This window comes from Rana temporaria, chromosome 2, assembly GCF_905171775.1.
Source record: "Rana temporaria chromosome 2, aRanTem1.1, whole genome shotgun sequence".
In the NCBI taxonomy this organism is placed as follows: Eukaryota; Metazoa; Chordata; class Amphibia; order Anura; family Ranidae; genus Rana; species Rana temporaria.
Window position 1 is genome coordinate 333,845,678 of NC_053490.1, and position 22,065 is coordinate 333,867,742.

The window sequence follows — 22,065 nt, forward strand, 5'->3', positions numbered from 1 at the left end:
CGGAACCCACTCTCCATTCTGTGCACCCTAGATAGGTATGTAAAATTGATTCTATTTAATGCTATTGCTAAAAAGAATTATTCTAGCAACAGCTTTCTAATCATACCAATGTTCCATGAGATGTAGATGTGAACATTATTGCAGAGGTGATAAAGGAAATAACTAAGGGCTAGTTTATGGACTTTTTAGGCACATTTAGGTTGGTCAGAATATATTCACACAAGGAGAGATTTTCTCTAAAAGGTTTTTGGTTTATTTAAATATAAAATAGCATAGTGTATATAGAGCAAGGAAAAATTAATTGCCGTTTCCAGCAAAAAACTATCTGAAAGGCTAACTATGCAAGCCTATCCATAAATGTTGACAGGAATCATGCAAAAAATAACAATGTATCCACAATGAAATTGAACACTTCAAAAAAGAAAAGAAATAGGGTGCATAAACATAATTTGTGATCCTGTCAGGTTATGGAAATGCAGGCAAGAATATGTCTGCGATGTTGTGGCTTGCTTCGTTGATAGACTCGACCGGTTTCGCGCTTTAACAGCGCTTCCTCACGGAGTCAGCAGTGTGGTTTGGACTGTAGAACAACATTAAACAATAAAACAAAGACAGATAAAAAAGATGCATCAGTTTGGATAATGGTACTAATAGGAATAAAAATACACAACGGGCAAGCAGAGAAGGGGGGGGGGGGGAAAAGAGGGGGGGGGGGGGGGGGGAAGGGGGGGGGAGGGAAGGGGGGGGGGGGAAAAAAAGGGGGGGATTACAAAAAATAAAAGAAAGAAAAGAAAGAAAAATGAAAAAAAGGGGGGGAGATGAGGAAAGAAAGTGGGAAAATAAGGTCCTGATAGGTGAAGACCAACCCCAGAGCATTTCCTCAATGATACAATGGGAGCGAGGGTAATAAAAGTGTGTATGATAGAATAATATGTGGGGGAAGAAGATAATAGAGTAGAGGAACTAATAAGAATACTTACAGATAGTATTTGTTAGTATAGGAATTAATCCATGATTGATAAGTATTGAGCATAAGAATTTCTTAGCAATGATAGAGGAGGACAGGTAAACTATATCCGGGCTGCTGGACGTATTGTAAGGGGTATAGAAACGACTCAGAGTAAAATAAAACAGAGTAATGGAGAGTAATAAGGAGATATAGTGATATTAGAATGTATTCATAGCTAATGAGAATTGATTGATGCAAAAATAATGACAGTAAAGGCATCCTACCTTTAATGAAGGAGGGCCAAGCCTAAGGAAAGACAAGAAGGGAGAGAATGAACAGTCCCCTCTGTCAGTCCTCAATGGGTGCTAACTTCCTGGTAGCAGAAGTAGACAGACAGGCCTGGATGCCAGCTAAAAGCCAGGTGTTTAAGGCAGAAATGAGCCTGGTAGGTTGAAAAGAAAAGTGGAGGCTATTAGTGACCCAAATGGAATAAAGATATATAGGCGGTGATAGAGAGGGGCATACCTGGTTGTAGTAGTGTAACAGCGACCTCCTCCACAAGTCTCCCGAGAGACTGCAGCGATCGTGTCTCGTATACGGGGACTTAAATAGAGCCTCGCTCAGTGCGGAGGAGACGTAACACACGGGATTGGCGTGTGATGTCATCCGCAGCAGCCGCGCGTCTCCTCATCATGCGTGTGCGCCGCAGAGAATTTACGCCGCCACGCATGAGAGGCATCGCTCCAGGATGGAGAGCTCCATCTAGTGGTGCGATTACAGATCTCTGTATAGAGACCTGTGATGCGCGGCCAACCATTGCATCGAAGGGGGGGGGGGGGGGGGAAATCTCAAAGGGTGGAATAAAACCTTGGCAGGACTAAGAGAATTGTAGAGGTAAGAGGAGGACATAATATAGGTAAAAGGGAGAGAGGGAAATAAGACAAGAATCGTTGCCCGTGTGTATATAGTACTGAGTACTGATTACAGTATTAATGGTTATAGAGATATAATATATAAAATTCCAATCATAATTGAAGATTCCTTGATTGAATGGAATGGAGGGGGGGGAAAGGGGGGAAAAAAAGAAAGCAAAAATAGTAATAACAAAAATAATATAGGTCGATAATCCAAACGTCACATCTAATTGATAGCGTATCAACAACAATCTACAGGAAATATCCTATACATTGATCTTAGTACATATATAGATAAATGTAGCTTACGAGTCACATAGAGATATATATATATTGATCTTAGTACATCCATGGATAGATGCAGCCTACGAATCACATAGGAATAGTATTACAAATTGTCTAATCAAGGCTTATATTTTCAAAGTAGCGATCATAGTATGTAATTCAGAGAATTTGACCCAGTATTTCAATTACTTATCTATATTACTTGATTGAACTTATAGTGTCAAAATGAAACATATACAGGGATAGGGAGGAATAAATTGGGGAATGAGAGACTAAAGAAACCGAGTTGAAAATAGGTTAATAAGTAAATATATCTGAAAATGTTTATAGAAAAGGTTTGTATGATTGTGCCTCGTTGAGGCCAGGGGCATAAAGGGCATTGAGGCGTTCTATCCACAAGGTTTCTCTTTGCAAAACCAGCTTATCCCAGTTTCCTCCTCGATAATTTTTTGGGATCACAGCGAGAGCAATAAAGGAAACTACCTTGTTGCTGAAGCTGTGATATAAATCCAGGTGTCTGCTTACGGAGGTCACCATTTTTCCTTTTTCCGAATAGTACACGTGGTCACGGATTCTGGCTCTAAATTTTCTAATGGTTTTACCCACGTAAAAGGCCTGACATTGACATGTCATCAAATAAATCACTCCCTCTGTGTTGCAATCGGCATGAAAATTGGGTATAAACGTTTCCCCGTTGGGTAGGGTAAATCTAGTACCTTCAGTAATCCATGAGCAGAATGAGCAATGACCACACCGCGTAATACCGTTAGTAGATGTTCCTTTTTTCCGGTTTGGTATATAATGGCTTGATGTGAGTTCATCACGCAGTGATCTGGACCTCCTAAAAGTTACATCGGGTTTTGGGCCTATGTACTTTTTGAGGATAGGGTCATTAGTGAGCAATGCCCAATTTTTCATTAGTATAGTACGTAGTTCCTTATGGTGACCAGAAAACTGCGTGATAAATCTCACTGGTTGGGAGGAGGGATTCTCTTTGGTTTTGTATAGAAGGCTTGAGCGAGTTTTACGAAGGGCCTTGTTAAAGGCCTTACGTAGTAAAGTTTTACTATAGCCTCGGTCAAGGAGACGTGTTTTTAGCAGATTTGCCTGTTCCAAAAAATCAGTGGTTAGAGTGCAGTTCCTGCGCAAGCGCAGGTACTGCCCATAAGGTATACTTTGAATGAGGTTTAATGGATGTGCACTAGCGGCATGTAATAGAGTATTACCCGCTGTTTCTTTTCTGTAAAGGGATGATGTTAAGCGACCTTGTGAGTCTTTCAAAATTTTTAAATCCAAAAAAGCTACTTTGTCTTGTGCACTAGAGTATGTAAATTTAAGATTATAGGTATTAGTGTTTAGGGCTTCGATGAAGTCATGCAGTAGGGTTACAGATCCTGTCCAAATTATGAATACATCATCAATGTATCTTAGTCAGTTGGCCACAAATTTCGTATAGATAGATAGGTCTTCATTGGAAAAAACAAATCGTTCCCACCCCCCCAGGTACAGGTTCGCGTAAGCCGGGGCACAACAGGTGCCCATAGCTACGCCCTGTACCTGGAGGTAGTGGGACTCTTTAAAAACAAAAAAATTTCGAGTAAGAATAAATCGTAGGAGATCAATGACGAAGTCATTGAGCTTCCAAGAGTGATGATCTTGTTCATGAAGGAAGGTGAGTGCTGTCGAGATGCCCTGCTCGTGAGGGATACTGGAGTAAAGGGCCTCCACATCCAAGGTCACGAGCAGGGCATCCCGAGGCACGACCATGTCCTCAATCTGTTTCAGAAGATCTAAGGTGTCTCTTGTATATGACGGCAGTGCCAATACATGTGGCATGAGAATCGAATCCACATAGCGGCTGGCATTTTCTGTTAATGATCCAATGCCGGAAACAATCGGTCTTCCCGGTGGGTTTAGGGGATTTTTATGAATTTTGGGGAGCGCGTATATTGTGGGCGTTTTGGGATAACGTGTATTCAAGTAGTCATATAGATCTTGGTTAATTAAACCATTGTGATGGGCCGATGCCAAAATGACTAAGAATTCATCTTTGAATTGAGTAATCTTGTTTATATGTATCCAATTGTACCAATCTCTATTTTGGAGTATTTTCAAAACCATTTTTTCATAATTTAATTTAGTTAGTAAGACTATGTTTCCGCCCTTGTCTGAGGCCTTGATCTCAAGATCAGGGTGGCATTGTAATAACTTAATAGCTAATCGCTGTTCTTTGGTAATATTGTGGTTTAGGGGATTTATCTCAAGATTCTTCAAGTCATTGATGGTAGTTGTAAGGAAAGCCCATATGTTGGAATTGCTGGTAAGATCAGGGAAGCGTTGAGACTTAAGTATAAATTTGTTAATTGCCGGGACAGTGGGAATGGTGACAGGATTGGGATCAGAACTGTTAGGTTCACTTTCCTCCAAAAGCAGCATTAGGTTTTGCAGGGCCCTAAAGTCCTCCATAGAAAAGTTTTTTACTTTTTTTTTTTACTTTTTCGGAGATTTCTCTTTCCTCAATGGTGCGAAGACGATCACCATCAAACAGGAATTTAAAGGTTAAATTTCTCGTGAATAAATATAAGTCTTTAATAGTCTCGTATTTGTTGAGACTCATGGACGGACAGAAACTAAGGCCCAAACGTAAAACCCCGAGCTGCTCATTGGAGAAGGTGTAAGGGGTAAGGTTAATGATATCTAAATCAGAGTTTGATGTTACGTTAGGGATGGCATGAGGCATTATTGCAGAGGTACCCCAGGATCTCAAACTTTTTGCCAAGGGTTTTTCTAAGGGAAAACCGTTGAGAGACCCTGCTTTAGAAGATCTAACCCCTGGGTTTAAGTAAAGAGAACCTATCATTACAGTAAACTATCACATTGGAGAGCAATAAAGTTAATTATAACAATAAGCAATCATTTAGAGAATATGCACTCATCCTGTTTGTCCCTTTTAAGCTGACCTGACAGGTCCCACTCAACCTCGCAATAGATGCATACTTACCTGGATCCCACGGCCTCTGGGGATTGTTTTACATCCTGTACCACAAGTCCTCTATGTCCAGGCAACACCTGCACAGTAGAGCCTCATATAAGTTTATGTGGCTCGTCGTCTTCCTGCATCTCCTGGCTGGAAACTAGGTTAGATGGGCCCTACAGACACTTATGGAGCTCTACTGTACAGCAGTAGGGATGGTCCCGATGTTCGGGTCGAACGTATGTTTGACTTGAACTTTGGGTGTTCATTTATTCATAGAACAAACTAACATATGGGGCACTTGCAAGTTCCCCCGCCGACATGCGTGCATTGCGTGCAGTGCATTGACGGCTGCTGATTGGCCAAAGCATGCACCTGAAATGCATGCTTTGGCCAATCACAGTGCAATGTTATCCTGCTGGATGTCATATTACGCTCAGTTAGGATAACTGAACCACTTCCTGGCCATTAATCTGCTATAGGCCAGGCGGCAAGTGGTTAAAAAAAAAAAAAAATTCTTTCCTTTTTGGAACAATTCCACAGTAATTATGTCCCATTGCACACTGACCTTTCCCTTGTTAACATATAATGGAGAAGCTCAGATTTTTAACCCTCTGCTAGGACATACAATGTTCAACTCTAGTTTGTAACTGAGTTAGTTATGGTAAACATTAACTCTCCAGCCACCCCTAAACAATACAGAGAAATGGAAACAACATTTTTTTCCCCCTAAATTGTGCCATATGAATGGGAACTTGTAACAAGTATTGAGTAGGTATTATTCTAATTTGGCTGCAAGAGTGGAAATACATTTTAAAGAGCTACTTCAGTACCATTAAATGTGGCTCTGCCCCCCCCCCCCCTTCCATTTTCAATAGTCTGGCACATGCAGATGCGCTGAGGGGCTTTGCCTGCAATTCAGGACCTGGCAGAGCGCTGTGGTGGGCCAAGACATGCTCGCGCATTCGATTGCTTGTGCATGAAAACACGTGCATGCGCAGATGTGGTGAATATTTCTTACGGGTCTCAAAGACCAGCAGAGGCCTTCAGCACATATGTGCACACCAGTGCAACTTTGTTTTTGCCTAGGCGAGAAATGAGGAAGTACTGCCCTTCAGCACCAAAAACGAAGAAGGCACTTAAGTAAAAAAGAAAATATCCAGTTGTGGTAGAGCGAAGGGTTGAAGCCAGGCCCACCCATATTGTCTTTAGGGATGAAGGTCTGTTTTAATGGCTTGTTCACACAGGCAGACGGGGCAGTAAAACTAGGAGGTTAATGTGTAGTTCTACCACTCCTCAACTGCCCCCCCAAAGCTGCAACGATGGATGGATAGGGTTAGCATGGATAGCAGTTGTGATGCTTTGCTTCACATCCACAGCAAAAATGACATCCCATATAAGCACTGCCTCCAACCATTTGGGAAAATTGGGCTGTGATGCATTTACATGTAATGCATGCAGTTTCAGCGATGTGGTGTGAGCAATGGCGTTGGGCCACACCCAAAATGCGTACCAGACCCTTATCTGGGCATGCAGCCCAGCAGTCCAGGAAAAGGGGAAATAAGTGAGCGCCCCCCTTTCATGGACCATACCAGTCCACATACCCTCAACATTGAGGGGGAGCTTTGGTGCAGGGGAGGCTCTGCTCTCCCCCACCCTAAAGCACCTTGTGCCATGTTGAAGGGTCTCTTCCCCACATGCCTGGGCTGTGGGGGTCTGCGGGTAGGAGGCTTATCAGAATCGGGAAGCCTTTTAAAAAGGGGGGTCCCAGATCTTGCCCCCCATGTGAACGAATATGGGGTACATAGAACCCTTACCCATTCACTCCAAAAAAACAATGTAGCGTAACAAAAAACAGTCCTTTATTAAAAATTAATAATGCCCCTGAACATCAATCATGATGGCCATCATAGTAATTCCTACCCATTCACCCAAAAAAAAAAAAAAACAGTGGAGTGTAACAAAAAACACAAGGCAGTTTTTGACAAGTCCTTAATTAAAAATTAATAATGTCTCCTGATGTAGATCCAATGTCAACCACGATGGTTGCCCGATATAAAAAAAAAAAAACGCTCCTCCCTGACTAATGCTCCCGCCATTCTGGCAGCTCCTGTGTCTGACAGTTCTTTAACCACTTCCATACCGGGCACTTACGCACCTTCCTGCCCAAGCCAATTTTCAGCTTTCACAACTGTCGCACTTTGAATGACAATTGCGCGGTCGTGCTACACTGTACCCAAACAATTTTTTTATCATTTTGTTCCCACAAATAGAGCTTTCTTTTGGCGGTATTTGATCACCTCTGCTGTTTTTATTTTTTGCGCTATAAACAAAAGAAGAGTGACAATTTTAAAAAAAACACAATATTTTTTACTTTTTTATTTAATAAATATCAAAAAAAAATTAAAAAAACTTTTTTTTTCCTCAGTTTAGGCCGATACGTATTCTTCTACATATTTTTGGTAAAAAAAATCGCAATGATCATATATTGATTGGTTTGCGCAAAAGTTAGAGCGTTTACAAAATAGGTATTAGATTTATGGCATTTTTATTTTATTAATTTTTTTACTAGTATTGGCGGCGATTTGCGTTTTTTTTACTGTCACCGTGACATTGCGGCGAACACATCGGACACTTTTGACATGTTTTTGGCGCCATTCACATTTATACAGCGATTAATGCGATAAATATGCACTAATTACTGTATAAATGTGACTGGCATTCAAGGGGTTAACACTAGGGGGTGAGGGAGGGGTTAATATGTATACCTGTATTGTGGGGGAAGGGGGGTGACTGGGGGAGGTGACCGATCTGTGTCCCTATGTACAAGAGACACAGATCGGTCTCCTCTGTCCCCTGACAGGACGTGGAGCTCTGTGTTTACACACAGAGCTCCACGTCACTGCTCTGTCGTTACCGATCGCGGGTACCTGGCGGACATCGCGACCGCCAGGCACGCGCATCGGCATCTCGGGGACGCGCCGGCGCGCTCGCGCGCCCCCCAGTGGCCGGAGGAATACAGGACGTCAATAGACGTCCTGTTGAATATTCAGAGTCACCGTGAAGCCGTCATTTGACGATGGCCCGGTGCTCAAGTGGTTAAAGCTATGGGGCATGGCCATGCGGTGACGTCAAGGACCCGGGCATGATGGGTCTGTGATGTCACAAGGGGGTGGGGTCTCCAGTTACATCACCACATGGCCACACCCCATAGCTATAAAAGAACTGTCAGACATGGGATCTGCCAGAATGGCGAGAGCATTAGTCGGGGGAAGAGTGCTTTATTTTCTATCAGGGTGGCGGCGGCGGCAGCAGCGGCCATCGTGGTTGACTTTGGATCTACATCGGGAGACAATATTCATTTTTAATTAAGGACTTGTCAAAAATGGCCTTAAATTCCACAGTTTTTTTGGGGGGGTGATTGGGTAGGAGTACTATGTACCCCAAACTCATTTACATAGGAGGATTCCAGATTCTGATAAGCCCCCTGCCCGCAGACCCTCATGACCATAGCCCAGGGTCGTCCCCCCTTTTCTGGCATGCTTGGCTGTATGCTCGGATAAGGCTCTGGTATGGATTTTGGGGGGGACCCCACGTCTCTCAAAGTCGGAGTGCAAGTTGCACCAATGTACATAGAACAGATCCTGCGAACTCCACCCAATATAGAATAGGAGAAGTGGTACTGTGTGCTGTCTATACATACTATATATAATGCCTCCTCACCATCTGTGCCCTGTGCCTAGGTTCACACTGATGTGTGCACGTCATGGGACAGAAGCCTATTCATTTGAATAAGCTACTGATGAAATGATGAGAAATGTGGCAAAAAAGGCCAGTAATTCTTATTTAAATGTTTTTCAACTGGCCGCATAAAACCCGCATGGTGCTGTAGCACCATGCGGTTTCATGTGGGGCATTGTGCTGATGCATGTGGGTGCCTTTATGTTTTGCCTGTGGGTTAGGAAAACATGTGATCCTGACTCGCAAACATGTGAACCTAGCCTGAAGAGTGATCTGAATGTGGATCACTCTTGAGAAAACAAAGCTTGTTACATAGTTAGTCTGCCTGAAAAGAGATACAAGCCCATCCAGTTCAACCAATAAAAGGTAAAAAAAAAATTATACAATCCCATATACTGTATACAATCCCATATATTACAATCCCATATATTGTATACAATGACATATACTGTACAATCCCATATACTGTATACAATGACATATACTGTATACAATCCCATATACTGTACAATCCCATATACTGTATACAATGACATATACTGTATACCAGGGTTTGACAAATTTGCTTGGAATCTGGGAGTCAGCTAAAAAAAATAGGAGCCAGAAAACGCACACCCCGTCCCGACGAGCTTGCGCGCAGAAGCGAACACATACGTGAGCAGCGCCCGCATATGTAAACGGTGTTCAAACCACACATGTGAGGTATCGCCGCGATTGGTAGAGCGAGAGCAATAATTCTAGCCCTAGACCTTCTCTGTAACTGAAAACATGCAACCTGTAGATTTTTAAAACGTCGCCTATGAAGATTTAAAAGGGTAAAAGTTTGTCGGCATTCCACGAGCGGACGCAATTTTGAAGCATGACATGTTGGGTATGAATTTACTCGGCGTAACATTATCTTTCATAATATTAAAAAAAATGGGGATAACTTTACTGTTGTCTTATTTTTTAATAAAAAAAAAGTGCAAATCGCACTTAAAAGCAGAAAAAGTAGCGCATGCACTACATTTCAAATTGCATGGAACCAAATCGCATGGTACCCCCGGTTCGCATCAATGCGGTTTCCGGTGACTTTATTTGCTTGGGCACAGCAGCCTATTCACATGTTGTTTCCAGTGTGTGGGTGGGGTGCTATTAGGAATAATGGTACCCCCAGTCATCTCCTAAGCAGCAACGCATTTTTTCTGTGGGTGCGATTATGTGTACCATATAATTTGGTGCCCACCAAATGCATTGTATTTGGGGTGATGGTAACAATATATTAGCACCCGCGTCAGGGCCGTGTGTGTTTGAGCGCGGTGTTTAAGGGACTACGCCTTCCCTGAACCATGTTCTGGGGTGAACCAGTCCTGACTGAACCTATCCAGCCACCATATTATAGACATGAGGCTGTACTGAGGGAAGATTACACACAGACAATCCTCTCTCTGGAATGTGGAACTAAAGTATCAGTCTGCAAAGTTCATGTGTATATTGTCAGTCTGAGACACAGGAAGCAAACAAGGAGAGTCCCATGGCCAGCAGGGAGGAAGGTGACTGTACATTACAGAGGAGATGGGAACAGTGTCTTTATATGAGAGGCAGCAGGAAGGACAGTATTGGGTTAATGTTTAGCTCGCAGGTTGACGTCACACACATGGATCGTGCATGCAGCCTCCCCTCCCATCACTTCATAGAAACACATTCACAGCACTCGTACTTTACGGCACAGGAGAATCCTGCAGACCTGTGAAGAGAAGGCGGATGTTATGTGAGTGACACACCGAGACACCGGAAGGAGAGACTGCCTTTCCTTCCCAGGTCTGCTGTGTATGAGGGTCTCCACCCAGAGGTCAGGTAAGGACAGGGATGTGTATGGCTTCCCTCATACATAGGCTGGCTCTACTCTAATACTCAGCACTCCACTGTATAAAGTGCTGCATCTCTAGGCTTTCATTATAAAGAAACTTAATAGACTTTTGTTCATTCGACTTTTCTTTAAGAATGTTTCTTCAATCTTCTAATCATTAGTGGGGTCAATTTATGAGAAATTCGAATAAGCAGGATGGGGGAATTTTTTCTCTCCAAATGAATGTTTAGGAACGCCCGAACGAGTGTGTGCCTCCCAACCGCATGCCCGAACGAGTGTGTGCCCTCCCCAACCGCACGGCTAAACGAGTGTGTGCCCTCCCCAACCGCACGGCTAAACGAGTGTGTGCCCTCCCCAACCGCACGGCTAAACGAGTGTGTGCCCTCCCCAACCGCACGGCTAAACGAGTGTGTGCCCTCCCCATCCGCACGGCTAAACGAGTGTGTGCCCTCCCCATCCGCATGGCTAAACGAGTGTGTGCCCTCCCCATCCGCATGGCTAAACGAGTGTGTGCCCTCCCCATCCGCACGGCTAAACGAGTGTGTGCCCTCCCCAACCGCAGGGCTAAACGAGTGTGTGCCCTCCCCAACCGCACGGCTAAACGAGTGTGTGCCCTCCCTAACCGCACGGCTAAACGAGTGTGTGCCCTCCCCAACCGCACGGCTAAACGAGTGTGTGCCCTCCCTAACCGCACGGCTAAACGAGTGTGTGCCCTCCCTAACCGCACGGCTAAACGAGTGTGTGCCCTCCCTAACCGCACGGCTAAACGAGTGTGTGACCTCCCCAACCGCACGGCTAAACGAGTGTGTGCCCTCCCCAACCGCACGGCTAAACGAGTGTGTGCCCTCCCCATCCGCACGGCTAAACGAGTGTGTGCCCTCCCCATCCGCACGGCTAAACGAGTGTGTGCCCTCCCCAACCGCACGGCTAAACGAGTGTGTGCCCTCCCCATCCGCACGGCTAAACGAGTGTGTGCCCTCCCCATCCGCACGGCTAAACGAGTGTGTGCCCTCCCCATCCGCATGGCTAAACGAGTGTGTGCCCTCCCCATCCGCATGGCTAAACGAGTGTGTGCCCTCCCCATCCGCACGGCTAAACGAGTGTGTGCCCTCCCCATCCGCACGGCTAAACGAGTGTGTGCCCTCCCCAACCGCACGGCTAAACGAGTGTGTGCCCTCCCCAACCGCACGGCTAAACGAGTGTGTGCCCTCCCCATCCGCACGGCTAAACGAGTGTGTGCCCTCCCCATCCGCACGGCTAAACGAGTGTGTGCCCTCCCCAACCGCACGGCTAAACGAGTGTGTGCCCTCCCCATCCGCACGGCTAAACGAGTGTGTGCCCTCCCCATCCGCACGGCTAAACGAGTGTGTGCCCTCCCCATCCGCACGGCTAAACGAGTGTGTGCCCTCCCCAACCGCACGGCTAAACGAGTGTGTGCCCTCCCCAACCGCACGGCTAAACGAGTGTGTGCCCTCCCCATCCGCACGGCTAAACGAGTGTGTGCCCTCCCCATCCGCACGGCTAAACGAGTGTGTGCCCTCCCCAACCGCACGGCTAAACGAGTGTGTGCCCTCCCCATCCGCACGGCTAAACGAGTGTGTGCCCTCCCCATCCGCACGGCTAAACGAGTGTGTGCCCTCCCCATCCGCACGGCTAAACGAGTGTGTGCCCTCCCCATCCGCACGGCTAAACGAGTGTGTGCCCTCCCCAACCGCACGGCTAAACGAGTGTGTGCCCTCCCCAACCGCACGGCTAAACGAGTGTGTGCCCTCCCCAACCGCACGGCTAAACGAGTGTGTGCCCTCCCCAACCGCACGGCTAAACGAGTGTGTGCCCTCCCCAACGGCACGCCTGAACGAGTGTGTGCACGCCCTCCAACGGCACGCCTGAACGAGTGTGTGCACGCCCCCCAACGGCACGCCTGAACGAGAGTGTGCGCCCCCCAACCGCACGCCTGAACGAGTGTGTGCGCCCCCCAATCGCACGCCTGAACGAGTGTGTGCGCCCCCCAATCGCACGCCTGAACGAGTGTGTGTGCCCCCCAATCGCACACACTCGTTCGGGCGTGCAGTTGGGGGACACGAATTAGAAAATAAAAAATAAATCTGCGCTATCAAAGTGGTTGAGCAGCTGCATACAGTCCAGTGAAAAAAAGGAAAGCAATACAAACAGAAAACAAAAAATGCAGCGCTGGGAAAATGAAAAAAATAAACAATAATGTCTATATAAAACACTTATATGTGTAAACATAAGGTGTATAAGTCCATGAATTGGTGGAAGTAATCTTAAATTGAAAAAAGTCAATCAATATATATGAAACACTTTAGGCGTATATTCCAATTCCATAAAAAGACAAGTCCACAAAAATAAACGTGAAAAATAAAAGTGAGATGATCAATCAAATAATAGTGACACGACACCCGCGGTGATCCAAAATGTAATGAAAGTGATATCGCCCGCCACCAATGGAGGCTTACCGGATGCGATGGACCCAAATGAGCTTATGCCCAAAGGATCAATAAAGCTTATAACTCAATTGAGTATGGAAATGGACCGAACCACACCAAACGATCGATCAGCAGACAACGGTGAAATCCTCACTTAATGACAGGTGAGCAGGATGACTCCAGTTGAAAGATGACTCATAGAAGTGGAAATACTTTATTACTTCTGGACCTTCCAACCCGAGGAGAGGCTGAACCTGGGTGGGGATGGTTCGGTAGGGGGGTTTTTCTTTCTTCCTCTTCATTCGTAGCTTGATTGTCTGGAAGAGTCTTAGGTGGTCTGATCGTCCTTTTTTTTGGTCGGACGATCAGACCACCTAAGACTCTTCCAGACAATCAAGCTACGAATGAAGAGGAAGAAAGAAAAACCCCCCTACCGAACCATCCCCACCCAGGTTCAGCCTCTCCTCGGGTTGGAAGGTCCAGAAGTAATAAAGTATTTCCACTTCTATGAGTCATCTTTCAACTGGAGTCATCCTGCTCACCTGTCATTAAGTGAGGATTTCACCGTTGTCTGCTGATCGATCGTTTGGTGTGGTTCGGTCCATTTCCATACTCAATTGAGTTATAAGCTTTATTGATCCTTTGGGCATAAGCTCATTTGGGTCCATCGCATCCGGTAAGCCTCCATTGGTGGCGGGCGATATCACTTTCATTACATTTTGGATCACCGCGGGTGTCGTGTCACTATTATTTGATTGATCATCTCACTTTTATTTTTCACGTTTATTTTTGTGGACTTGTCTTTTTATGGAATTGGAATATACGCCTAAAGTGTTTCATATATATTGATTGACTTTTTTCAATTTAAGATTACTTCCACCAATTCATGGACTTATACACCTTATGTTTACACATATAAGTGTTTTATATAGACATTATTGTTTATTTTTTTCATTTTCCCAGCGCTGCATTTTTTGTTTTCAGTTGGGGGACACGAACTGCTTTATTCATGAATTTAATTGTTTTTCAATCAGATTTCACGCATAGAGGTGATCGATAACTCATAATCATAACTTCTGACTATTGATTAAAATTGACTTCCCTGTGTGTCATATGGACTGAATGGGTTGTTGACTATAGTGTAATTATTCCTATTGGGAGAGATTGATCATGTAGCAAAGCATCTATGGCCAACATTGGGGCTTGTTTACATTTGCAATCTGTGGTGGGTCGCTTTTCAGGTGACTGGAAGGCATTTAGTCACCTGTTCACCACCTGTTTTAACCGTTTAAATCCATGTGCATTGTCTGCAGCCGTATGCATTGCAGAGCTGCACCATTCACTTCACAGGGGGCAGAATTCTTACTGCTGCTATCAAAAAAACAAACAAGGTCTGAATCTGTGTTTATCAACATTGTATCTGTGTCTGTTCTTTCTAAACAAAGTAACATTTTGTATCTACTCTGTTGCATTCATCTGTAGATCAAAGGGCTGAACTTGATCTGCGGATGCTGTAAAGTAACCAAACAAGAAAAAAATGTAATAAAAAAAGTTTACCAATGATCCATTTAACCACTTAAGGACCTTGGCTGTTTTTCAGATCTGGCGTTTACAAGACTAAAACAGTTTTTTTTGCTCGAAAATTACTTAAAACCCCCAAACATTATATATATTTTTTGTAACACCCTAGAGCAGGGGTGGCAAACACAAGGCCCGCGGGCCGAATCCGGCCTGCCAGGCCTTGCCATGTGGCCCCCGCAGCGGATCGCTGTCATGGACGTGATCAGCGAGGTGCAGAGCCGAGGACAGATCAGCCTGAGAGCCCGGCAGTCAGGAGATAATCCGTGGCCGCCGCCTCCTTGACCTCGCTCCCCTGACCCCGCCCCCCCAAGAGGTGAGAAGCGGCGGGCGCAGCATCTCCCGTGCCTCCAGTCCAGAGCAGGGATTGCTCCAACTTTCCCTTCATAGTGAAATGAGGCCCGGGGAACAGACTGACTGGGGACCCAGAGGACAGGCACGCTGCCAGACCAGGGAGCCGCTGGAAGGATCAAAGGAGACACTGGCATGGAAGGTAGGGCTAGCAGTCTCTCTCTCCTTTCCCTCAGCTCCCCTGTCTCTCTGATCCTAATGTCTCTCTCAGTGAATCAATGCTGCAAAAATACACAATTGTACAAATCTATAAATAACAAACTATATTTCTATAATTATTAATAAAATGTTCATTCATAGCCATGGTTTTTTTAATGCTTTTTATTGATTGTTATATGGAATTAGTTTGTTTGTTTATATATTTGCACAATTGTGTGTTCTTGCAGCACTGGGGATTTGTATTCACTACCCAGTAGGGCTATCTTAGAATTATTTTATTTGATTGATTAATTGTTTTATGAAATTTTCTGCGCAGTCCTCCCGGCATAGCTGTCAGTGTCCGAGGTTCCTGAGAGCTCTGACGGCTATGTTTTTTTCTTTTATCCAGTGGGCTGCAGCCTTAGAGCTGGGTCAGGTAGGAAGGAGAGAGCAGGGGGGCGGTGAGGTCAGAACCCACTAGGAGGGATAAAATCAGTTGTTGCACACTGTGCATAGCATACTTCTGAGCCCTGCACTCCCTCTGCAGCGCGCTCCTGAACCCTGCGCTCCCTACGCAGCGCAAGAAAACTGGAGTGCAGATATAACCGGCCCTTTGAGGGCAACCAAACTGCTGATGTGGCCCCCGATGAATTTGAGTTTGACACCCCTGCCCTAGAGAATAAACTGGCGGTCATTGCAATACTTTTTGTCACACCGTATTTGCGCAGTGATCTTACAAGCGCACTTTTTTTGGAAAAAAAATCACCTTTTTTAATTAAAAAATAAGACAACAGTAAAGTTAGCCCAATTTTTTTTATACATTGTGAAAGAAAATGTTACGCCGAGTAAAATCTCCATAGGCGCCGTTTAAAAAATTCTATAGGTTGCATCTTTTGAGCTACAGAGGAGGTCTAGGACTAGAATTATTGCTCTCACTCTAACGATCGCGGTGATACCTCACTTGTGTGGTTTGAACACCGTTTTCATATGTGGGCCTACTCACGTATGCGTTCGCTTCTGCACGCGAGCTCGTCGAGACGGGGCGCTTTAAAACATTTTTTACTTGGTTTTCTTATTTATTTTTATTTTATATTTTAACACTGGAAATAAAAAAAAATAAAAATGGATCACTTTTATTCCTAATCATCCCTAATAGAAAAAAGCATGACAGGTCCTCTTAAATATGAGATCTAGTTTTCATGCTGTCTATGTTGTGTTTGGTGCAGAAATGGCAAAGAAAACTGAGCAATTTCCTAATTAACAAAGTGGCTTGAGCAGTACCTACTGTTTTCTCAGTTTAGAAGAGTGGTGCAGCTTTATGCAATTGCTTTTCAGAGGTATTTTACAAAAGGGGTTGCCACCCGTCCAGTCTGGGTTTTGAACCATGTGTCTGGGTTTCATACCGCCTTAAACGTGGATACATTATTCAGATCCATAGGTGTGAGCTGCTCCTTCTCCTTCATCTACCCCTTTTGGGGTTGATTTACTAAAGAAAACTAACCTGTGACTTCCATCATCCAATCAAATTTTTATTTTTTTCCTTGCACGTGATTGAGGACTCATTGCAAAGTGAAGCTCTGGAGCAACTGCACAAAGGGCAACTGCAGGATATTTGCCTTTAGTATATGGACCCTTTAGTGTTTTCCCACTCACACTTCAATCCCCAGTGTGCTGTGCCTCAGAAAAGGGATGTGTGGGTGGGAAATTTGAAGCCCAGCAGCAGCCGCCAGATACATGGTGGAAGAAAGGTGCCATTGCCTGAGCCTCCATCCTCAGGTGAGTGAGCTCGCCATCCTTTGTGACCAATGTCTCTTCTACTTCCAATCGAGTACACTAAGGTAAGGGAGACTCGGATATAAGGAGTGCTCTACAGTCTCTGATGTAAGGGGGGCTTTGGGAACCCTGATTTAGGGGGGAAGGCTGGGAACTCTAATGTAAGTGGGGCTTACAATAAAAGTAATCAAAGTAATTTTAGCAGCAGGCGTGGAGGGGGCAGGCACTGACACAGGAGCAGACAAGCAGTGAGAGGAGAGATGGGAGACCCGCGGATGACCGAGGCATGTAAACTGACCACTGTGTCACTGCTCAGCAGCCATTTGTGTGCGCAGCCTGTTGCATTAGGGTGTGCACCTGAAAGCTGAAAAACACGGTACAGGTCTCTCACTGTGTTCATTCAGAAAGGGAAGGGGCCGGTAAATTACATTACCTCTTCCCCCACTCATCCTGAAATATCATCTGTGTGCCCACTGCAGTAGCCAATGGGAGAGGAGGCAAGCCAGCCATGCTGTGGGAGGGGACACCAGGCAGCAGGGGGAATCTGCACTGCAGGGAGTGATTAGGGTGTGCCTGGGCACACCTGGCACACCCTGTGCGCACGCCTATGTCAGCAGCCATGACTGTAAAGACATTATGATCATACAGATACATTTTATTTTAATCTTCAAGGTATGTGGCCTTTGACTTTACTGTTGATCTTAAATGTATTTTGTGTTCCAGGGTGTACATCGGAGTCCATGCTTTCCTAGATCATGTCCCTTGTAAGGGATCTGCATTTGGCTGCGAAGAATCACCTTGAACACAGGAAGAGATCGCAGGCCCTGAAACTTGCCGCTGAAATTCTGTTTGTAGACTGTGGACTGAAGAATGGTTTTCTATATGATCTCGGTGGAGCAGGTGTGGTACAAATTCAGGGATACCTTAAGGAGCTTCATCAGTTGGGCTTCATAAAGGGGCCCCTTCATGTTCTTAATATGGCAGACACTGTTCTTATTCTAAATATTTCAAGCACTGTGTCTTATCTAGGATTGGTACTGGACAGGGAAGATTTACATGTAATAGATGTTTCTTCCCAACTCAAGCATCCAGAGATGTTAAACCAAGATGGACTTTACCAGATCAGGTCCCAGCTTTCAGACCTCCTGACACTTCTGAAGTCTTATCAGGATGTAAAGCCTGGCAGTATATCCGTAGCCCACATTCCCTGTTCGGAGTGGAACCTCTGCACCATGTTTGGTTTTCTTCTGCACTTCCCTGTTGTCTACTGGTTTGACACCTCAAAAAGCTTTGAGAATTGCTTATCTTTCACACCACTCAAACATTATACAGTTCAGACTACATGCCCTAAAGTTGGACTCCAGAAAATACAAGTTTATTCTTTCACCATTCCAGAGTCTGTCTATCAGTCTGTACAAACACTTCTGCAGGCGTGGATCAAGGGCCTCAGACAGATGTTTCATGTGCAAGGCCACTTCACAGACCTTGAAATTATCACAGAAACTGTAACGCTACCAGCTGTTGCTCTATGACTCAATGTGTGAACATTATGCATTTTCAATCTGTAATCGGTCCATCCCATTATGTATTTGCTTTACTATTGTACTGCTAGATTTTCTGTCAACAACATGAACTATTAATGCTAATCAAAGTACAGCCTCCTTTTAAAATGTCCTGCCTGTTAAAGAGGTTTGGTATATATTTTTTCCTTTATTATATCATTATAGTCAGGTAAATATATATTTCCTATTTCGTTGTCAGCGATAAGGCAGAACTGTACACCTCCCTTCACATGTTTCTATCGGCTATCCCTGTCTTGTTTTTTCTTTTCGAGCAAAACACAATTTAGAGTTCATTAGCTCAAGCTGAATTTTACACTCACAAATTAATGAGTTGGGAGAGGTTGGACACAGGGACATTCCCCCAGCATCCCATTTAGATTTTGTCTGATAAAGCCTAACACGGGGGACAAACTACCCTTGTAGCATCCACCATTCACAACCCTCCCCCAGCTTGCAAGGGCTAAATGCATTTTTTTTTTGCCCATGAATGCAGCAATACGGTGTAATACTTTATTTCTTGCTCCAGCAGGGTCCTTCCTGTACTGCAACCAATCCTGCAAAACTTCCTCTCCAAGATGCTCCCAAGGCACAGTAAAGGGCTGGGTCCATATCATCACTGTGTCCTCATACGTGAATGGGCTGCCTGCAAGCAGCTCATTCACAACGTATGAGACTTACAATATGCAGCAGAGGGGATGCTTTGCTTATTTTGTGTTGAGCTGTTTAGATTATTTTTTTAAGCTTCCTTCCACATATATTGATAATGAAATTTCCCCAAAAAAATAGGCGGGACTTTTCAGGTTCAAAAAGTGTACAAACACCTAAAAGTGGCAGTAAAATGTAAGCATTTTATTAGTATCAAAATTTAAAAAAATAACCAAAAAATATGAATAAATACAATATATTTGCGTAAAACAAAAAGTAGAAGGGCCACAAGGAGCAAATACAGTAGGTCACTAGGCAATGATTTAATCGATGTGTAAACCTGACACCAACATGTTATGGAGTTTTATACGCTCCTTCTTCAAGGTAGCTTTAAACTGTTTTAGTAAATTTCCTCTTTAAAACAAAACACATTCCCAAATGTCATAGTGTATGCATAAAGCAGGAAAGAATAGTAAGAGAACAAGGAAAAGAGGGGTAAAAGAGAAGGGGTTACTCACATTGCCAGAGAGTGGAAACACACTTGAGTCTGCAGCTACTTGCTCTCTCTGCCCTCTCTATATATTATCCATTTATATCTTGTACGTATATACTTGTCCCCCCCCCCCCCTTACTCTTCTTGACCCTGCAGCATTGTTTTTACTCAATTGGCCGGCGTTGTGTGTGTCCACTTTCTGGCAATGTGAGTAACCCCTTCTCTTTTGCCCCTTTTTTCCTTGTTCCCTTCTTTCTTGCTTTATGCATACACACAGCCCTCCAAAATGAGGGCTGGCGAGGAGCTGGGCTGCCTGGGGGAGGGGGGGCGCGGACCACCAGTGGACGGGGGTGATCGGGAGCAGTTTTCCCAGCGGAAGAGAGCATGGAGTTAGAGGAGAGCCACGGGATCACCGAGCGGTATAGCGCGCTGTTACAACTTGCATTGAAATTGTCTCCGCTCTGCTCACTCTCACAAAGCCTCTCCTCCTCCTAGCCCCGCGCCTGCAATAGACAGGATGCGGGTACAATTTTGGGATGTGTTCTGTCTATCACAGGCTCCGGTTCAGGAGGAGGCAGGACTGTGTGCGATGGGGAGCTGAGACAATTGTAATGTAAGCTGTAACAGCGTGCTATACAGCTCTACGATCCCGTGGCTCTAAATCTTCCTCCAGTCATGATCTGGCCGCCCTCTCACTCCCTCCACCCTGTCGAGGCTGCAATGTGAGGCTGCATTGATGGCACAGGAGAGCCTTTGCTGAGGGGAACTGATAACGTTGTTGTTAAATGTTCTATGCAGAAGTTACAAAAATAAATATTAAGTGTTATTTCATTAGATAATTTATGAGGGAGCGTGATTAGGGGCAGGGCAACTGGTGGCGAGGAACCCTTGAGGCCTGGCTAGTAGCTCAGGACTTGAAATTTTGAGCCCCCGCACTGACATTTGGGAATGTGTTTTTTTTTTTTTATATATATGCATTTTGTTTTATAGAGGAAATGTACTAAAACAGTTTAAACCTACCTTGATGAAAGAGTGTATAGAACTCTAGAACATATTGGTGTCAGGTTTACACATCAATTCCATCATTGCTTAGCGACCTACTGTATTTGTGCCTTGTGGCTATTCTCTTTTGTTTTATGCAAATGTATTGTATTCATATTTTTTGGTTCTTTTTTAAAATTTTGATACCAATAAAATACTTAACTTTTACTGCCACTTTCATGTGTTTGTACACACTTTAAGCCTGAAAAGTCCCGCCTATTTGTGGGAAATTTCCTTTTCAATTGTAGATGAGGAATGTGGCCTTAATGCAGCTATTTTCAACCGCTTCCCATTTTTCCTACCACAAATATTGGGAAGCAAGTAGAAACCTACTTTTCATGCAGCATGTAATTTAGAAATGAGTAACTGCAGTAATGAGCACCCTGAACCACATGACTTCATCATAGAAAATGACACCACAGCTAATGAAGAAGCAGAGCAACTTCCTCCTGCGTCATGTAAACTGTAAGCTTTTATCATTGCTTCAAACCTGTTCATCTTATGACTATTTGAGGAAGTGAGGTGGCCAAACATGGGAAGAAAGTCTTAAACTGGTAGTTGGGTATTGGAAGTTAACAAAAAAAAAAAAAAAGTTGAGTAAAATTTTTGCAACATGCCCATTTACAAACCCACGTGCATTTTTTTTTTTTTTTTTTTTTTTTTTTTTTAAATAGCGCAAGTTACATTAACTGAAACCTGACTGTTACAAGATGGTTTGATTGGTTGCTTGGGATTTCTCACCTTGTTCCTAGTGCTGTTTTACTGAATAGATATATAGCTAGATTCAGAAAGAGTTAAGCCGGCGTATCAGTAGATACGCCGTCGTAACTCTGAATCTAAGCCGTCGTAAATTTAAGTGTATTCTCAAATTGAGATACACTTAAATCTAGCTAAGATACGACCGCCTGCGCCGTCGTATCTTAGCTGTCTATTTAGGCCGGCCGCTAGGGGGCGTGAACGCTGATTTACGCCTAGAATGTGTAAATCAGCGAGATACGCCTATTCACGAACATACGCTTGCCCGTCGCAGTAAAGTTACACCGTTTACATAAGGCATTTTCAGGCGTAAAGTTATTCCACCAAAAAGCTGGCCTAGCCAATGTTAAGTATGGTTGTCGGTCCCGCGTCGAATTTTGAAAATTTTACGTTGTTTGCGTAAGTCGTCCGTGAATGGGGCTGGACGTAATTTACGTTCACGTCGAAACCAATGTGGCGTAATTTGGAGAATGCGCACTGAGATGCGTCCACGGATGGCGCATGCGCCGTTCGTTCAAAACTGCATTTACGTGGGGTCATAGTTTATTTACATAAAACACGCCCACCTC

The 22,065-nt window shown here is 44.5% G+C and overlaps 1 protein-coding gene across 2 annotated transcripts; it reads left to right on the plus strand.

The window, feature by feature from the left end:
• The first annotated feature begins 10,526 nt into the window (after window positions 1–10,526).
• On the plus strand, window positions 10,527–20,285 carry C2H1orf74 (chromosome 2 C1orf74 homolog). 2 transcript variants are annotated; one of them, XM_040337509.1, is made up of 2 exons: window positions 10,527–10,699; window positions 17,723–20,285. In XM_040337509.1, exon 2 carries the CDS (start codon window positions 17,755–17,757, stop codon window positions 18,529–18,531), a length of 777 nt encoding a protein of 258 aa, XP_040193443.1. In that variant the 5' UTR covers window positions 10,527–10,699; window positions 17,723–17,754; the 3' UTR covers window positions 18,532–20,285. The 2 variants fall into 2 exon arrangements, with proteins under 2 accessions (XP_040193443.1, XP_040193444.1); XM_040337510.1 differs by having other exon boundaries at window positions 10,555–10,613.
• The last annotated feature ends 1,780 nt before the right edge of the window (window positions 20,286–22,065 follow it).